Source organism: Gopherus flavomarginatus, chromosome 4 (genome assembly GCF_025201925.1).
Source record: "Gopherus flavomarginatus isolate rGopFla2 chromosome 4, rGopFla2.mat.asm, whole genome shotgun sequence".
Lineage (NCBI taxonomy): Eukaryota > Metazoa > Chordata > Testudines > Testudinidae > Gopherus > Gopherus flavomarginatus.
The window spans coordinates 147,177,650-147,195,674 of record NC_066620.1 but is presented as its reverse complement, the minus strand read 5'-3'; the positions used below and the strand labels follow the sequence as shown (position 1 = coordinate 147,195,674).

At 44.0% G+C, this 18,025-nt stretch overlaps 1 protein-coding gene across 7 annotated transcripts in view; it reads right to left on the bottom strand.

Moving 5' to 3' along the window:
* Positions 1 to 17,329, bottom strand: part of MAP3K7 (mitogen-activated protein kinase kinase kinase 7) — a 70,920-nt gene extending 53,591 nt beyond the window's left edge. For 3 of the 7 annotated variants that reach the window (XM_050949286.1, XM_050949287.1, XM_050949285.1), the window contains exon 1: positions 17,085 to 17,328. In XM_050949286.1, coding sequence (XP_050805243.1) covers positions 17,085 to 17,174 — 90 coding nt within the window. In that variant the 5' untranslated portion in view covers positions 17,175 to 17,328. Of the gene's footprint in view, positions 1 to 17,084 lie in introns of all 7 variants that reach the window. The other 4 variants (XM_050949283.1, XM_050949284.1, XM_050949288.1 and 1 more) reach the window with 2 other exon arrangements.
* Between the last annotated feature and the right edge of the window lie 696 nt (positions 17,330 to 18,025).

Genomic DNA, 18,025 nt, shown 5'->3' with positions numbered 1-18,025 from the left:
TTGCCCAGGTAGCAAGCCTCATGAGGGAGGACTCGGGTAGTCGTGTGAGTAAGAATGTTTAAGGGAAGAGACCAGGAAGGGTGGGGGCTAGTTGAGAAGCCCACTCTCCTAGCTAAACTGGTAGCGGAACAAAGCCGGTGCCCATGGAAGGGACGGTTCACCGAGGAAAGCAGGATCAGGCCCAGGCAGGCAGATGACAGAGAGATTGGAAAACAGGTTGGAAAATTTTGAAGGCATAGTGGAAGGAAGGAGTAAGTAAGTATAAGCATGGAGATTTCAAATACCCAGGACAATACCTGAAATGGTGATTTGAGTTGATAAAAATGGCTATTGGGAGACAAGCAAGTGATTTAAGGAAAGAGTGAGAAGTTAACTCTGTAGTTGCTGGAGGGAACAGCAGTAGAACTTTGTAAAAATGCTAAAGAGGAAAGTTCTTGGCATCTTTGAAATGTTTGTAAATAAATCCAGGCAAGAAATTTGACTGCAATTATTTGGCTATGAACAATTTAGTTGAATTAGCTAAAGAAATGTATACAGTGCTACGTAATTAAAGCCCTATTAGGCTCTAAGTGGCTACTAACAGTAGTAATGTCTTCTTTCAGTGTTTGAAAGCAGGAGTTAAAAATAAAAGGCAGTCAAAATTCTGGTAAAGTTAATTGTGTCCCTTTTTAAGAAAGAATCTTTAAGTTGTGGATAGCTTTGGATCCAGAAACAAGCCAGAAAGCATCTGTATTAATGCAAATTATCTAACTGATAAGGTAAGGAGCCACTGAAACCTGGGCTGCCTATGAAACAAATACAAGAAAAATGGGGTAATTTTGCCTGAAATCAACAAGGGTATTTGTATATTTTAAGCGATGATTGACTGCCCAGAAGAGTAGACCTCTGTTTTTTGTCTTTCAGATATTCAGAGAAAACTGATGCCAGCTGAACAGCATTCAACGTACCATGCATTTACTGGCACAATAGGAATTACGTTCTGTGTACTATGTCCTGTCTTGTGGTGTTTGTCTCGTGGCCACAGGGCCGGTGCAACCATTTAGGCGAACTAGGCGGTTGCCTAGGGCGCCAAGATTTGAGGGTGCCAAAAAGCGGTGCCCCCCAAATTTTTTTTAAATGGTTGCAGCCGCTGCTGCTGGAGAGGTAGTCTGAGCTGCCCGCGGCAGCAGCTGCCTACAGCTGGCAGCCCAGGGCGCCCCCCGGGTCAGGGGGGGCGCCCCCCGGGTCAGGGGGGGCGCCCCCCGGGTCAGGGGGGGCGCCCCCCGGGTCAGGGGGGGCGCCCCCCGGGTCAGGGGGGGCGCCGCGAAAAGCCCGGGGCGCCCCCCCGGGTGAGGGAGCCGCCTCGGCAGCCCAGAGGTTCGGGCTGACGGCAGCTGCGCTGACCCAGGGGAATCCCTGAGCTGCAGGCAGAGGCTCAGAATCCCTCTCCCTCCCAGAGCAGGGGCTCCAGCCTCTGCAATTTTTCTCGTTGCAGGTGCGGGCGCCGGCGGCTGGGCAGAGCTGCGCAGCTCTGCTTAGGGCACGTGGCAGGGGCCCTGCGACAGCGGCGCAACACCAGGGCTTCGCTTCTGGAGGAAAGCAGCGGTTGCCCCCTGGCTCACCCTCCACGTCAGCCCCAGCGAGGGGCACGGAGAAGAAAAGAGCCTCAGCAGTGGTCTGGTGGAGTGGAGGAAGAAAGAGGATCCCAACGCTCGTGCATTGGGCAAGGTAAGCAAGTGCCTCCCCACAGGTCAGCCTCAGGTGCATGTGCTCCTGCCCCCTTGGTCCTTGGCTGGTCCCTGCTCCTGCTCCTCTTGTGCCTGGACGGCTGGAGAGGACAGCAGCCTGCAGAGCTGAGCTGCCTCAGTGCCCCCAGGCACCCCCCTGACCCCATCCCCCCCACAGCCCTGACCCCCAGCTCCGAGCCCAGTCCCTCTGAGCTGGAAACCCCCTTGACCTCATCCCTCCACAGCCCTGACCCCCAGCTCTGAGCCCAGTCCCTCTGAGCTGGAAATCCCGACCCCATCCCCCCAACAGCCCTGACCCCCAGCTGTGAGCCCAGCCACTCTGAGCTGGACACCCCCTTGACCCTATCTCCCCACATCCCTGAGCCCAGCCTCTGTGAGCTGAGCACCCCTGAACCCAGAGCCCAGCTCCCCACCCAGCCGTGGGCAACAACAGCACTAACCCCAGGCAACGACAGCCCATTGGTACCAACTATCACAATCACCCAGCAACTGCCCATTATGTAATTGCAAATGTATACATACCATTACAGCTTTTAATGTTTTTAAATAACGTATTTAGTTTATTTTCAAATTATTACAAATTAATTTTTGAATGTATTTCACTAGTTATTTCCTAATACATGTTACTATAGTATTGCAAATGTTTTATGGAAAGGGCCCCCGATTTTGCTTTGCCCAAGGCCCCCTGAGTCCTCTGGGCGGCCCTGTCTGAGTTTTAAGCCCTGCTGCTGTGTTTTGCCTGCAACAGGCAGGCCTAAGCCTGTGAGTGACCCCCATAGCAGCTGCCTGAAGAAGTGCTTGGGGGAATCATGCAGAAGGAGCGTGATATTTGTTTGAGTTCTCTCCTCATGGAGGCTGTGCTCCACTTGGTGCAGGACAGCAGTCTCAGCAGGACTCTAGGCCCAGCACCTTGCCTCAGCTTGTAGATTTGTAGTGCACCCATCACCGGGCTCAGTCTGGCGCCGCTACCCCTCACCAGTGCCCAAGAAGCAGTCAAAAAAGTTGGATGGACTGGTTAGGTTAGTTGTCATGCTGTTGCTTGGCCAGTGTAGAGACCACTGAATGCATAGTATTCTTCTATGATGTTCTGTCCTGGGCAAAATTGGCATGTTATGAGGTAGTGCCTGTGAGGGACAGGTGTCTGTTTATGTATCCAGCCATCATGTCTTAGGTCTTCTTGGGGGGGGGGGGGGGAGGGAGGGGGGGAGCTTTTCCATCCTGCTTTCATTGGTGACATCTGTAATGCTCTGGTAGACATCTATGAAGACAATCTCTGACAGGATCATCTGGCAATACATCATGAGTTGATGCAAAGGCTCTTACAAAAGCCATTTCTAGTTTCAAGTTTCCTGTTTCTCTTGTTTTGTGGTATGACATTGTTTGAGATCAACATAACTAGCAAACAGCTTCAGGCAAAAGAATTTGATATATGTGATGATTAATCAACTTGGAGAAACCAAGAAGTTTCTTGTGGGCCGCAGAAGTGACGCAGCCTTTGAGAAAACATTGGTAGATGCAGGTGAACTTGCGGAGGAGTTGGATGTACTGGTACTTTTTGAACCAGATCCAATCCGTATTAGAAAGAAGAGGAAGCAGTTCACATATGAAGCAGATGACGAACCTATTTATGATCCGAAAGAAAAATTCAAAGTGAACTTTTACTTTGCAGTCATTGACACAGCAATACATTCGGTTGAAGAAAGATTCACATTGATGCAGCAAATTAGTTCAGTATTTGGCTTCATATATGATGTTTACAGTTTGCAAAATAAAACTCCAAAGCAAATTATGGAACATTGCTTGATTTTGGAGCAAGCTTTGCAACATGGTGAATCCAAAGATATTGATGCCTTTGACTTGTGCAGTGAATTGCAAGCTATTGCAAGACAAGTCCAAAGGAGTTCATCACCGCAAGATGTATTGAACTTCATATGGGAAAATAAGCTGACCGATAGCGTCCTTAACACAGTTATTGCTCTTTGCATCCTCTTGACTCTCCCAGTTTCTGTGGCCAGTGGTGAGCAAAGCTTCTCGAAGCTCAAGTTGATAAAAACATATATGCGAACATCAGTGTTGCAACAAAGACTTGTTGGGCTATCTACCTTGTCAATAGAACATGACATTGCTCACAGCATTGACTTGGAGGAACTTGTTTCTAAATTTGCTAAACTTAAAGCGCGGAAACATAAATTCTAAATTATAACATGTTACTCTGTGACCGTGTATTGTGTATAATGTATGTGATTTGGGGGGCAAGGGGGGGACGCAAGATGGAAGTTTCGCCTAGGGCGCAAAATATCCTTGCACCAGCCCTGCATGGCCAGAATTGTTGTGTTTAATATTTTCATAGGATAGTCTAGTTTAAAATCAAACAGAAGGGTTAAATTAAAATGCAGATACTTGTTTTATTCAACTTGGAATACAAAGTGTTTGGATAAATCAGGAAAATGTGATAAACAAATGTATTAGACTTCAGTATAAGTAAGAAAAAAACTTCATTGGCCAGATTGTTAATTGAAAAAATTATTGTTAAAATTTGCATACCAACAGTCTTTGGAAGCAAGGACATGAAAAGTTAACCCACTCCCCATATTGCACATGGGATTCTTCTGGCTACCTCACATTCCTAGCCAGAGAGCTGGGGAGGGTGGAAAGCTACTGGACACCAGAGGTTGTACTGAGTGGACTCCTCAAAGTGGGTGTGCTTGTCCTGGCTTGTTGCTCCAAAGCTCTGTAATGATGTTATTTTAGTGGAAGGGTATATGTGGCATACATTGAATAATAAGATTAATGTACTGTATAATGGCAATGTTTGTGTGTCCATTGTTGGGAAAAGGGGTATGAGTAAAGAGTGAAAGTTTCCTTTGTAGGTTAAAAGAAGCCAGGAAGGGGAGAAGGAAAAAGGACAGAATGAATTACCTGGAAAAAAAAAATAGCTAACATGCTCAGTCTAAAGGACAGACACTGGCCCCATTCAAGGACACTGCTCACAGCTAAGACTTGGCAGACAACCAAGAAAAGGGGGTGGGGGTAGGAGGGAAGCTTGAATGTGTCCAAGCAGCTATGAGGTTTGCAAAACACTGCCGGGCACTAATGAAATGTATTAGATTTCTTTTCTCATATGCAAAGAAGCGCTACCCAAAGACCCTAGCAGCCCTGCCACTCCTTGGAACCAGGAGACTGAATCTATGTAAAGGCCCATCAGCAAAAGATTGCTCTGGCTCCACACTGGAAAGGCCCTTTCCAAGTCCTGTTAATCACCAACACTGTCATGAAGTGCCAAAGACTGATTGCTTGGACCCATGATTCTCACTGCAAAAAGACCCCTCCACCTTGGGAGGATTCTCCTACTGATGATTAGCCTATTTCTCCTTCTAGCTCTGCTGTGCCTTCTGAACAGCTGGGAAAAAGGACAAGGTGAAGTGCAAGTAACCTCTCCCTTGTCCACTAACAGACCTACTGTGCCTTTGAATTTTTCTAGAAGCAGCAAAACCATTACAAGGTGATGTGCTGGTAATCTCTCCCCTGTAGGATGCTGAACCATGACTGTTTCAAGAAAAAAGGAACACTCGCTCCACTGAAATTGCCAAAGTCCAGGAATTCCTGACTAGAAAGGACATTAAGAACTGATCCTGGTGAAGAAACAAAGAATTATACGCTGGCAGGAAGGAATTTGTGGGACCCATGCTTGGGAATGTGATATTGATTGGATTTTATTTATTCTACAGGCTGTGCCCTGTGTTTTGGATAAATCCTTCAGCACGTATTGCTCTCTCTAATTGGATTTTAAATGACAAGTACCAAAGGCACCTTGTTACCACTGCCCCTGCCATCTCCTCCATTATACTATTACCCCTGTAATACATCCAAATACAAACCCAATGGCCAAAATCACTTTAGTGATCTATTTAAAGATTGTTTGGAAAAAGATTTTTAAAGTTCAGGATATCCCATATAAGCAAACAATTGAGTGGAAAATAAATCGATCAGTGGAAATAGAAATCTATGATATCACTACAAATGAACCCCAAGAATCTGTACCTGAAATTGATGGGTTCCATAGTGAAGTAGATATGATGGCTGTTCCTGGAGTTTGCAATGTGTTACATGAAAGAGGCCCTTATTGTTATTTAGTCACCCAATTAGTGATTAATTAAATGAATACTCAAAGAGTTTGTTCTGCCACTGGAAATTTTACCTGTACTGAAGTTATTCCAGTAATTAATAATGTAACCTGTACCTTATTGCAATACACCTCCTCCTATGCTATTAATGTTAATGCCTCTTCAAAGTACCTGAGATTAGTTAAAAAATAGATGTGATATAGTACTACACCAAAGAGAGATGTATTAGGATATCAATGGACTGTGATTAATATTACACAGGGGGCTGTCATTAGATTAGCACAACAGAGGGCCTAGGTTATTTCCTCTAGAAGAAGAGGGACTTGACCAGATCCCTATGGGCTGGGGCCCATAGGGCAGCAGACATTTGGAATATTTTAAAAGCCAAGAACATGATGAGAAATTGGGCCAACTAGAAAAGTCCACTAGCCTTATTTCTGGAGCACAGCTAACCCAAGTACAGGCTGAAGTTGGTGAGTTACATGTCATTTCTGCCTTTAGTTCTATGACCCAGAAGTTACTGACAGAGATGGTATTGAATATAACTGAGGCTGGGAAGGCACTGCAGTGGGATCTAGCATGTTCAGAAATTCAAGATTTCCTGAATGACCAGCTGATGGCCATTCAGCATGATCTTGAGCACCAGGCTTGGCCCACTGCCCTTACAGACACATCAGGAGTACCATCTGATGTGTGGCCATAGAGACATACTTGGACACTTTCTGGGTGGAAGTGTGGACATTCACAGTGCTCCTTCCAAGCATTTGGACTGGTTAGGGGGGTGTGGGCTCCCATATACCGAATCCTGCCAGGTCCATGGGGAGGATGCATTTGGGATTGGGTTATTCACCAAGACATCTGGGAAATTAGACCACCTGGTATACCTAACTGATTTTTAGTCAGTGCTCCTAGAACACCTGCTGACATTTTGGATAGGAATAGGGAGTCAATGGACATTTTGGCTGTTAGAACCTCTACAACTTCAGCGTATCCCTAAACTGAAGCCAGGGGAAGTTGTCACTGTTTATGACAACATTTGTTGGGAGGGTAGAGGACAAGGGACTATCCTAACAGGACACCTACTTTTTTAAGCTAATGATAGTTGTGTGTATGTTAAAACCACCAGATTGCAAGATATACATTTTAATCTCATTAATGCTGCAGGCGATTATATTGTTTACTGGCCTACAGACAGAATTTCGCAAGCAGCCCTAGGTTCCAGATACCCTTTAACTGGACCAGCTTAGTGCCTGATCGATTTCAAGATTTGCTTTCACTGTTACCAGAGAATCAAAGAATTTCTGAAATACGAAGGCAAATTCATCTGCTTCAAAAAAATATATCAGGTTGAAAAGTATGTCTTTCACACAGCTTATAGAGTGTCTATTTTATGTACTTAGTATGATGTATTGTGCTTTATAACTAAAACTGTATAACAACCCCATCATATTATTGCTATGGAAATGTTATTGCTTGTATTGCTATTAGTTTAGGATTATGTTGTTGTGGTAAAGGACATGATAATAGTAAAACCTTTCACGTCCATGCTAATCGTGCATTGTCATTACATCCAATCAAAACTCCTAAGGTTGAAATATCTGATGTAGAATCTGAAATCCATGGCTTAATGCAAATAGAGGTTTGAAAATATTTGTTGTACTAGAAGTGCAAAAGGGGGAGTGTGGAAGTAGAGAAAGAACTGATAGGGATTTGTAGGGGATCTTAATGCATGACAGCCTCTGTGAGCAAGAATTAGGCTAACTGTAACCCTAATAAAGCGAGATTTGTAGAAGCGAGGATTGTGAGAGGCGAGTGGAAAAGAACTGTGTGAGAAGTTGTTTCAACTCTGTGTAGATAATACGAAATGTAGACTGGAGACTCTTAAGTGAGAAAAACAAGATATCAGGATGACCTATGTATAAACAAAATGCAGTTATTGCTTATTATTGTCTGTAACAAAAGTATAAATGCTTGCCCTGTGTCCTAGGGCACTCCCTCCCTCAATTGCAATTGCTTGAGAAATAAAGTATCTGACTCTGCTGCACCCAAACAGAAAGTGAGAACTGAGTTTTTCTCCGACAACAGAGATCCCTAGGTTTAGATTTCACGATACTTCCCATTATAAGAGATTCTTGAATCTTGTTTTGGGAGAAGCTCGAACATATCCCTTTTTTGGAGCAGGCCATTGAAATTCAGCAGGGGGGTTCACTAGAAACAGAAATGCCTTTTCTTGGATCCATCCAATTCTATATAGGTTTGGCAGAGATATACACTGTTGAAAAAAGTTCAATTTCCCTTTTCTTGCTCACATTCCTCAGGAAAATCCTGGAAGCACGCCAAAATAATAACTGAACATGAATACTCTGATTTAGGGCTAAGCCTTTGCTGTCACCAAAGAAGGGCATGGGAGGTGCCAAGGTAGCTGTGTGTGGGGGAATGGCACACGAAGGGCCATCTCTCCCACATGGGGCAGCAACTCCAATTCATGTGGGGTGCTAGGCTACCATCAAACACCACTCAAACCTAACACCTGGCCCCAGCAGTCCATCCCAGCCTCCTGGATCACAGCTTTCTCCTGATGCCAGCTAACACAGTTAAATCTGTAGTTCAAGTCACAGAAATATGTGCTGCAGTGATGAAGGCCAAGGCTTCAAATGCTATGCATGATTGGGGTTATTACAATTACATACAATATAATCTGATCTCACCATTTGCCTTAAAAAAGAAATTAACATTCATTTTTGTTTGTAAGTTGCAAAGAAATCAAACACTACAAAAATTTTTTGAAATTCAAAATAAGTTTTCTACAGAAAAGTTACTTCTACTACATTGCATAAAGGCAGTAATTTCTATTTCTCATATCCTTATTAAATGCAAGGCTTATTACTATTACTGTTACGTAAAATACACAAATTACTATGTAAAAAGTTTAATGATTCAGTGGAAAGAACTTTAGGAAATTCCTGATTTCTCAGCCTTTTTATGCTGTAGACATTGGGTATAAGTATACATCAGCAGTAATAAGACATGTTCAAAGACTTAACCATTTCTAGTGTTTTACTTGGTGAGCATGTCTTGGAAAAAGGCCTTTTAAAAGATTTCTCCTTTCTTTATCCTCTTCCACTTCTCTTTTTTGTTGCTTTAATGCTAATGTACACATTTGATGGATACCAACTCGAAAAAAAATCACTGAAAAACGCTGTACACAGTATAGTTACAAGTGACCATTATGATTACTGTAAGCTAAGTTCCCTGTAAGCTGCGTGGCTGTGAAGCAGCCTATTTAGCACCGTGCAGGTGCTCAGGGAATCCGCGCAGGGACCTGCCATGGCCGGGGAAGGGGCACCCCTTCCCTAGCCCCCAACAGACCATGGGAGAGGTGCCACTCCCCTGGCCCCCAACTCAGCCTGCGGCACAGCCAGACCAGCCCGATACTGGAGTGGCCTGGTCCCAGGCGTGGCAGTCACAGCAGCCCTCCTCTGGCCCAGACCTGCTGGGGCTGGGGAAGGGCGCCTATCCTGCAGCCCCAGCGCTCCCACAGAGGGGAGAGTGCGCTGGAGGGAGTCCTCTCTCCTCACCATAGCCCCAGAGCACCCTCCTGCACCCCAAACCTTTCATTCCTTATTAACTGCAGTGTCTACAAAAGGAAGCCCACAAGACATCAACTTAATTATGATCTTGAGGACTGAGTAGGGGTTTAATTTTTGTATCTTTTCTGAAGGATTTTTCAAATTTTCAATATCTTTTTAAAAAGTGTGGCTACAATATCTCAGCAGTTGTCTCAGCAATGCTATATACTAATTTAACAATACCTCCATGCTCCTGCTCAGTATTCCTGGTTACACAAGGAACTACATTAGTTCTTTTAGCCACTGCACTGGGAGCTCACGTTCTCTTGTTATCTAACATGAATAGGGATATGATTTTGCCGCAGTAAGCACGGAAACTATGAATTTGAATAAAGTCTGTGAAATATCCTCAGAGTAAAATGCCCTCAAACTAAGTGGTGTTGCTTTATAGCCCTCCACTCCTCTGTGTCCATCTATGGCAGGGCAGATGTGCCAAACTTCAGTGGCACCGTGACTCCGTGCGTTAGGTCACAATACCCAGAGCAGGGAGCCAAACCTAGCCCTGCGGGACAGGAGCTGCCACTGTGGTGTAAACGTTTGGTAGGAGAAATTTCCCGTCAGTGTAATTAAGCACTGGAATAAATGGTCTAGGGAGGTTGTGGAATCTCCATCATTGGAGATTTTTAAGAGCAGGTTAGACAAACACCTGTCCGAGATGGTCTAGATAATACTTAGTCCTGCCAGGAGTGCAGGGGACTGGACTACATGACCACTTGAGGTCTCTTGCAGTTCTGTGATTACAGGATAAAGACTTTGGACCACAGTTAAGACTCCAGACCTCAACAGTTGCAAGGAAAACAGAGTTGGTCACAGGAATTTTCAGTCTTTTTTTTTTTTTTTTTTTTTTTAAATATAATCAGAAAATGACAATTTGTCAAAAACAAAATTGTTAGCAGGAAAAAGGATCAGCTTTGATGAATATCCTGATTCTGAAACTTACAGGAAAAAAATTCAAAGAATTGTTAAAATGGGATGTTTTGACATTTTCTAAGTGAAAAGTTTTGTTTCTAAATAACTTCCATTGGAAATTTTAGTTAATTCATACTAAAAAGAATTTAAAAACAAAAAAAATGAAATCAAAATGAAGTATTTCAATTAACCTGATTTGAAATGTTTTTGGATTATTGGTTCACAAAAATTTGAGATTGACTTCTTGTCCTGAATCAGGACAGGAAAAATATTCTAAAATTTCATGGGACTAGAAAACCATTTCCTGCCCAGCTGTAGAAGACAAAGAACCCTAAATTCAGACCACCAGTGGACAGATGAAATCATATTCATCTGTTTGCAAAAATGTATTATGTATAGGTGTACACATTACAAATATGTCCTCTTAGTGGTGTGAAAACAAATAGCTATTCTTAAATATATATTTAGAAAGCTTATCAGAGTTTCTCTTTGTAAGAAGATTCCCTCAAAATACTCTAGTTATTAACTACCATTGTTCAGGTGGACTGTTGAAACTAAGGCTTGGGATACACTACAAAGTTAGGTATTGTCTACACCAAATTTATCTCTAGCCAGCATAAGTGCCTCATCTCATTAACACAGTACCCCTGCCCTTCCAAAATGCCATAGTTGACCTACTTAAGTTGATGCAATATGAGTGAAGACACTGCATGAGGGGTGTTGACTTTAACAGTCCTCTAGTCACTGTCCCACAATGCCCCATTCCATGCAAGAGTGATCACTCTGATCACAGTTTTAAAGTCCACTGACCAGGGATCAGAGAGACTGGAAGCTCCCTCTCTAAAACCTTCCGTACCTTTGAAATTTTTCGAATTGTCCAACTTGGCAAGCAGATCTAGCAGATCAGCTTTGTTGTGTACAGCTGCCCAATAGACCATGCCAGCTCCATGCACACAGAGAGGTACTAGACACGTTCCTGCCTGGAGCAGACAGGAAGTATTGGCTCTCTTGAGCCAGTGGGGAGATGAGACTATGGAAGCACAGCTACGTACCAGACACAGAAACACAGACAACTACAAGTAGATTGCATGGGGGAGGTGCAGGCAAAGGGGTCTGACAGGAATCATCAGCAGTACTATGGGAAACTAAAGGAACTTTGCCAGGGATTCTACAAGGCTAGGGAGAGCAACAATAGATCTGGTACTGTGTTGGAGAACTGGCACTTCTACAACAAATTGCATGCAATACTTGGTGGAGATGCCACCAGCACCCTGCAGCTCACAGATTACTGTACTTGAGGATAATAGAAACTTTCAAACAGTATATGGTTTAAGGTTGTTTGGACATCACTTTAAGTAAGAAAAATATATAATATTGCATACATATATACAAACAAACATCCCCCACTTCCAGTACTGGGTTTCGATTTTTCCATAGTGAGTGGTCAGCACTGTAGGATTTGGGTGCCAAGGCTCATGTAACATAAAAGGTAGCTGTGTACATTCTGCACTATTCAAATCAACAATAGACTACAACCAAAACGTGCACAAATCAGACAGGTTCTATTTAGTTACAGTGGATGTGTGGTGGCAGAAGCAAATAAACTATGGAAAAGAATGGAACAGAGCCATGAGGACAATACTTAGAAACAAAGTATCAAAAAAGGAAGGGAAGTATACTTTAACAAATAAAATAATTAAAAGTCAAGTTTACCTTTTACTATACATGTACCCTTAAGATCAGGTTTAAAAAAAAATAAAACTAAAAACCCACACGCTGTATTGCAAAGCAGCTGTTAACTGAACTTCCCAAATAGAGAGATACCATGTATCACTAATTATTTAATCAGATGGGCCTTCATTCAACAACTGAATGAATCTGCACTGTTATCATCACCACTTTCAAGACAGAACTTTTCAGTTCATTTCCAAACTTTCAGAATTATATACTGTTTTATAAATCCTTCTGGATTTTCTAAAATGTAGCATAAAGGCATCACATATTCCTTTAAAGGCTTATTTATCCACAATTTTTCAAGCAAATTTAAAGCTACATTTTCCAAGCAACTCCTAAAATATTAAAATGAGATATCTAATTTAGCTAGCATCATAAAACAAATGTGCAGAACACAACATTTAGAAAAATTAGCTCTTTTCTATGCTGTTTGACATCCAGGGTAAGGTCTGTAGTGTTGTTCCCTAATTATTAATGCTTTTTCAGACTATTTTGTACTTAAGTTAAAAATAAGAATCGCAGAAGCAATCAGAAGTTTCCCAGGGGTAAAGGAAAGGAAGGCTGCTGCTGAACTTGAGATTGAGGTTGTTTTTCATTCTTGCTTTGAATATTCTTTTATGGCACATTAATTTTGGGTTGACTTTTATTCACCCATGATAATTACGTACCCACCTTACTCCAACTCGAAGACTTTAAACAACAAAATGCCACCGGGAAGTTGGATATATGTTTGTCTTGTGTATGTCTCTCACCCCCCAAATTATAGCCATGCAGATGAACAAAATATGGTATATTTGTGTGTTATCCAGTAAAACTCGGCCAAACTATACTGAAAGCACAAGTACAGATCTTATGTTTATTAGCTAGGACTTGGGGCCTGTAACTATTCCAGAACTTAAATCTATTAATAAACCAGTGGCAGTGCTATCTGCTGACCAGACAACCTTGATAATACAAGAGCAAAGCTGGGATTATACAAGAATTCTTTTGCATTTTTCCAGTTTAGATTTGTTGATGTTCATCTTGAAACATCTAACTGATGTCCACATACTATAATAAAACTTAACCATTTTAACTCCTTTTAAAGGGTGACTATTTTAGAATTCTTGCTCTCTAGATGTAAAGTATTAACAGTTTTCTTCTAGTGCACAATGCTATGTTGTTAGTTACAAGATATAGCCACTAGCAACTGTGAAATCAATGAAGGCACAAGAAGAAAGGAGTGACAAGGAAGGGGTTCATACCTCTTGGAATTTCCTCATAGTGGACAAGTTCTGTTTCTAATTCACCTGTTCCATCACAAAGCAGTTTTTGTTGCTTCCACTGTAATAAGAGTTTATCCTCTAGGCCAGGGGTAGGCAACCTATGGCACGCATGCTGAAGGCGGCATGCGAGCTGATTTTCAGTGGCACTCACGCTGCCCAGCTCCTGGCCACCTGTCCAGGGGGCTCTGCATTTTAATTTAATTTTAAATGAAGCTTCTTAAACATTTTAAAAAAACTTTATTTACTTTACATACAACAATAGTTTAGCTATATATTATAGACTTATAGAAAGAGACCTTCTAAAAACATTAAAATGTATTACTGACACGTGAAACCTTAAATTAGAGTGAATAAATGAAGACTCGGCATACCATGTCTGAAAGATTGCCGACCCATGGGCTAGGCATTTTTACTACACTCAGCATTGTAGTAGCCAGCGGCCTAACAAGAACTGCTGGTAGGTCACATACACTTAACTAAAAATGCTAAAACAACTGTTACGAAAATTTCTCCCTATCCTTTGACAAAAGTCCCCTTCTCTTGGTCTTAAAATGAATGGATCATCTTCATTTTTTCCCTCAGACTGAGAGGCAAGTCTCAGGATGACAGCTGATATAGTAAACTAATTAGGACTCAAGACTCCTATAGTTTCATTCTTGCTGAGGCCTCAATCTAGGCACCATCTGAGCACACGTTTTTGGTGCACCAAATCCTGCCTGTGCAGGTATCAGAATGCATACAAAGGTACATCCATAAGAGGACGCCAAGATTTGTATACCACGCCTCAGAGTTCTACCTCCCAGTCAGACACTGTGTGGCCCAGTCAGACACTGTGTGGCCCTGAATTCCACTCCCTGTAAAATGAGGTTGTAATCCTTACAGTCCTCAGGTGTTGTGAGGATTAAATATTTGTATAGGATTTTACTTGTTCAAAGTGCGAAGTACAACATATTACAACTCTACCTCGATATAACATGAACCGATATAACGAATTCGGATATAACACGGTAAAGCAGTGCTCGGAGGGTGGGGGGGCGGGGATGCGCACTCCACTGGATCAAAATATCAAGGTAGAGGTGATATTTGCTACGTGATACTCACTTTTATGGGTCATCACTGGGCAGCTGTTTATGGAGCTCTAAAATTACCACAACCGTAACTTTTACCATGGGGATAAGGGCTAGCTACAAGCCATATCTCAAAAGACACTTAATTGTTTGATTACTGAACACAGGCAAACAACATTAAGCAAATTTCAGAGTCTTCTTCAAATACAAAAGTACTTCCAATTCCTTAATACAGAAAAACTGTTTGGAAATGATAGAACTAAAAGTTAAAGAGGAATGTGTAATTCTGACTTAAGACATTTCATAGAGAGTTACAGAAACATAGAACTGGAAGAGACCTCAATAAGTCATCTAGTCCAGTCCCCTGCACTGAGACAGGACTATCTAGTCCAGGGGTTCTCACAACAATTTTTTTTGGTGGCCTTAGAGTGTGGCCACGAACTCTTGCTAGTGGCCACTCCGACAATTTTTCCTAAAATACTTATCTTTAGGAAAAAAATTAATATGCCCATATACAAGTCCAAGTCATTGTAATTTATTTATGTAGGATTTTATTTGCAAACTCAACAACAACGTACAGTTTCCTCTATTCTTTACTTGACCAAGACAGGACAGAAACAAAATTAAGGTGCTTTCCATGCTGTTGTTTTCTTCTGCCTTCCCCCTGCTTTGTTGAGGACTTGCTAGCTAGACTTCTAGGCTGCGGGAAGCGGTAGCCAGCACATCCCTCAGCCAACGCTGCTTCTCGCAGCCTCCACTGGCCTGGAGCAGCGAACGGCGGACAGCAGGAGCCGCGACTGGCCAAACCTGTGGATGTGGCAGGTAAACAAACCAGCCTGGCCCGCAAGGGTGCTTATCTTGGCAGGCCACGTGCCAAAGGTTGCCAATCCCTACCCTAAAGCATCTCATGCCCCCCGCAGAATACATTCCACGGTCATCCCCCCAGAGGAGCCTCCCCACTCCAGTTTGAGAACCCCTTATCTTGTTTATAGAAAAGGAAATCCTTTGGAAGAGAGATTAAAGCTAAAGTACCTTCTACAGATTTCTGGTGAGACTCAAGGTGGAGATCAAAAAGATACCATGATGCCTTTCAAACACAGTGTTCTTGGAAACCATTCCTTCCCAATAGAACAGTTTACAGTCTCCAAGACTGTGTGTGGACCAAAATTCAGTAGGATACAGGCTAACTATCAGTATTTAGCAAATGACTCTGTAAAGCTCTGAGCTACTGGTTATCTTATATATGAAAAGTGCTATACATGACTATGTTCACTTCTGTACGGTTACTGTGTTCAGAAGAAAATATCTTGTTCTTTCGGTAGTAATTAATTTGCTAAGGAGTTAAAAGCACAAAGATTGTAATGATGCCAATGTTTGTTAAGGCTAGATTCCGCAAGTCATTCTGCGTGTGTAAATTCTACTGAGTTAAATGGGGGTCTGCTCATGCACACAACACTAACTTAAACAGGGACTCCACAAGGGCAGAGGGATACAGCTGTATGGTACAACTACTTGCAAGATAAGGGCCTTGATGAGCAAGTTAATACACCTCCACTGAACCTTTTTGGAAAACATAGATTGCTCCTCAGAAAATCCACTCTGCCTCCACAAACTGATCCACAAATATTCTTAGAAACACCTTCTTAATCAATTACATACCAACTGCAAAGAATTTAAGACAATTCCTCTATAGCCAACCTTTCAGTATAACACTCAAGTGGGAACACTTTTCTTCAAACTAAGTAAAACATAAATGGACAATTGAATTTATTTCATGGGTAATCAATACCAAAGATGTAATATGAGTCACAAATGTTAATGTAACAGCCACTGGATTGTAGCATCATTTAAGTTAGTTTAATAAATTTAAAAAAGGGTCTTTTATGCCTAAACACAATAATGTATGCGTAAGAATATGGATAATAATGAGCAGCAGCTAGATACCATAGTAATGGATGCATTATAAGTGCATTAAATAGAATGGATAGAGGAGAAAACAGAGACCTGCAAAAATAGACACATTAAGTGGAAGCATTACAATATAGTTAAAAAATTCTTCATTTGACTGTTATAAATTAATTCGAATTTATCATCAACTGCCACCAAAGTTTGGATTAAATTTAGACTAACCTAAAACTCATGTTATAAAAGCTGATTGGTTCCTCAGGTTTGGAATACCTAAACTCCCTGGCAGCTCAGGTTCACAGCCCTTCGTCTATCTATACATGGTTACTGTGCCCATTATTGCACTATTTAGGCATTTCTGAGAGGGAGAATAGCACAGCATTTACTACATAGATCAGAGAGGGCCAGCTCTACCTGCCTGTTAGTGGTCCCACAGACTCTCTCATAAGATTAGGGTTTTGCCTCAGTCTCTAGGAGCAGAATCTTTCCTCCCACCCAGACACCTTTGTACCAGCTGACTGCCACTCTCCTCCCCCCAGCCCCCGGCCTACCAGTCCCAGGGCTGCAATACTTTTGTAGTTTGTAAAGTGCTTTGGGGTCCCGAAGGGTAAAAGCTGCCCTAAGCTCTAGGGAGCGGTACACCTAGGGAGCGCCCCGTGGGCCAGGTGCAGGAAGGTGGTGGGGAGTCTCCGAACATCCCCGGCTCCGCACGGGGCTCGCTCACCTCTTCCACCTCAATCTCCTTGTAAACAATTTCTTCGAAGTTGAGGACTGGGGGAGTTTCGATCATTTCAGCGGAGCTGGCAGCAGACATCCCTTCACTGGCAACCGCGGCAGGAGAGGGCAGAGGAGCGGCGGCCCCCAGCTGCACAGGCTCTGGGGAGCGAGGGCCTGGCGGAGGCGCCTCCTGGGCCGCCGCGCGGGGCGAGGCCGCATCCGCGGCGATCTCGGGCTACTGGGGCCGCGCGGAGGCCCCGGCAGGGGGGGCCTCGCTCCGCATCCTGCGCCTCACGCGCCCGCCCGCCCTAGGCCGCGGCCTCGCCTGGGCTGCGCGTCCCCAGCAGAGGCGACGGGACGGCCCCGGGGGCGGGGGCCCGCCGCCTTCGCCAGCCCCGGCGGAGAGGGGCCAAGACGGGAAGGAGCCGCTCAGAGCCGAGCTCCAGCCGCCGCTACTGACAGAGGCGCCGCTTCCTGCTGCCCGGGCGAGGGGGGAATCTCCGGCTGCTGCTGCTGCTAAAGCCGCCGGAGCGGGGACATGGCCTGGCGGCAGCGGCTGCTCCTCCCCCCGCGCGCGGCCGGCGGCGTCCCTGCTCGGGCCCCGCCTCCCTTCCCGCCCCGCCGGAGGCCGCCCGCCAGGGGGAGCCGCCCCCCGAGCCGCACAGGCGGCTGGGACACGCACCGCGGAGCGCGCCTTCCTCCCCCGGGGGAGGGGAGTGGCGTAATGAGCACAGCAACGGCAGGGGGGAGTCATCGTAACACCCCCGCCGCCCACGTACACCCGCAGCACACACACTAGGGGATCGATTTACAAGTGGCATCCCAGCCTCCCTTGGGAGGGACTGCAACACACACAGGAACCGTCCCACCCCACGCCCCCAGCAGACAGGCGATTGTAACACACACAATCTACACCAATACCCCCCCTTCCACCACCCACACACTACC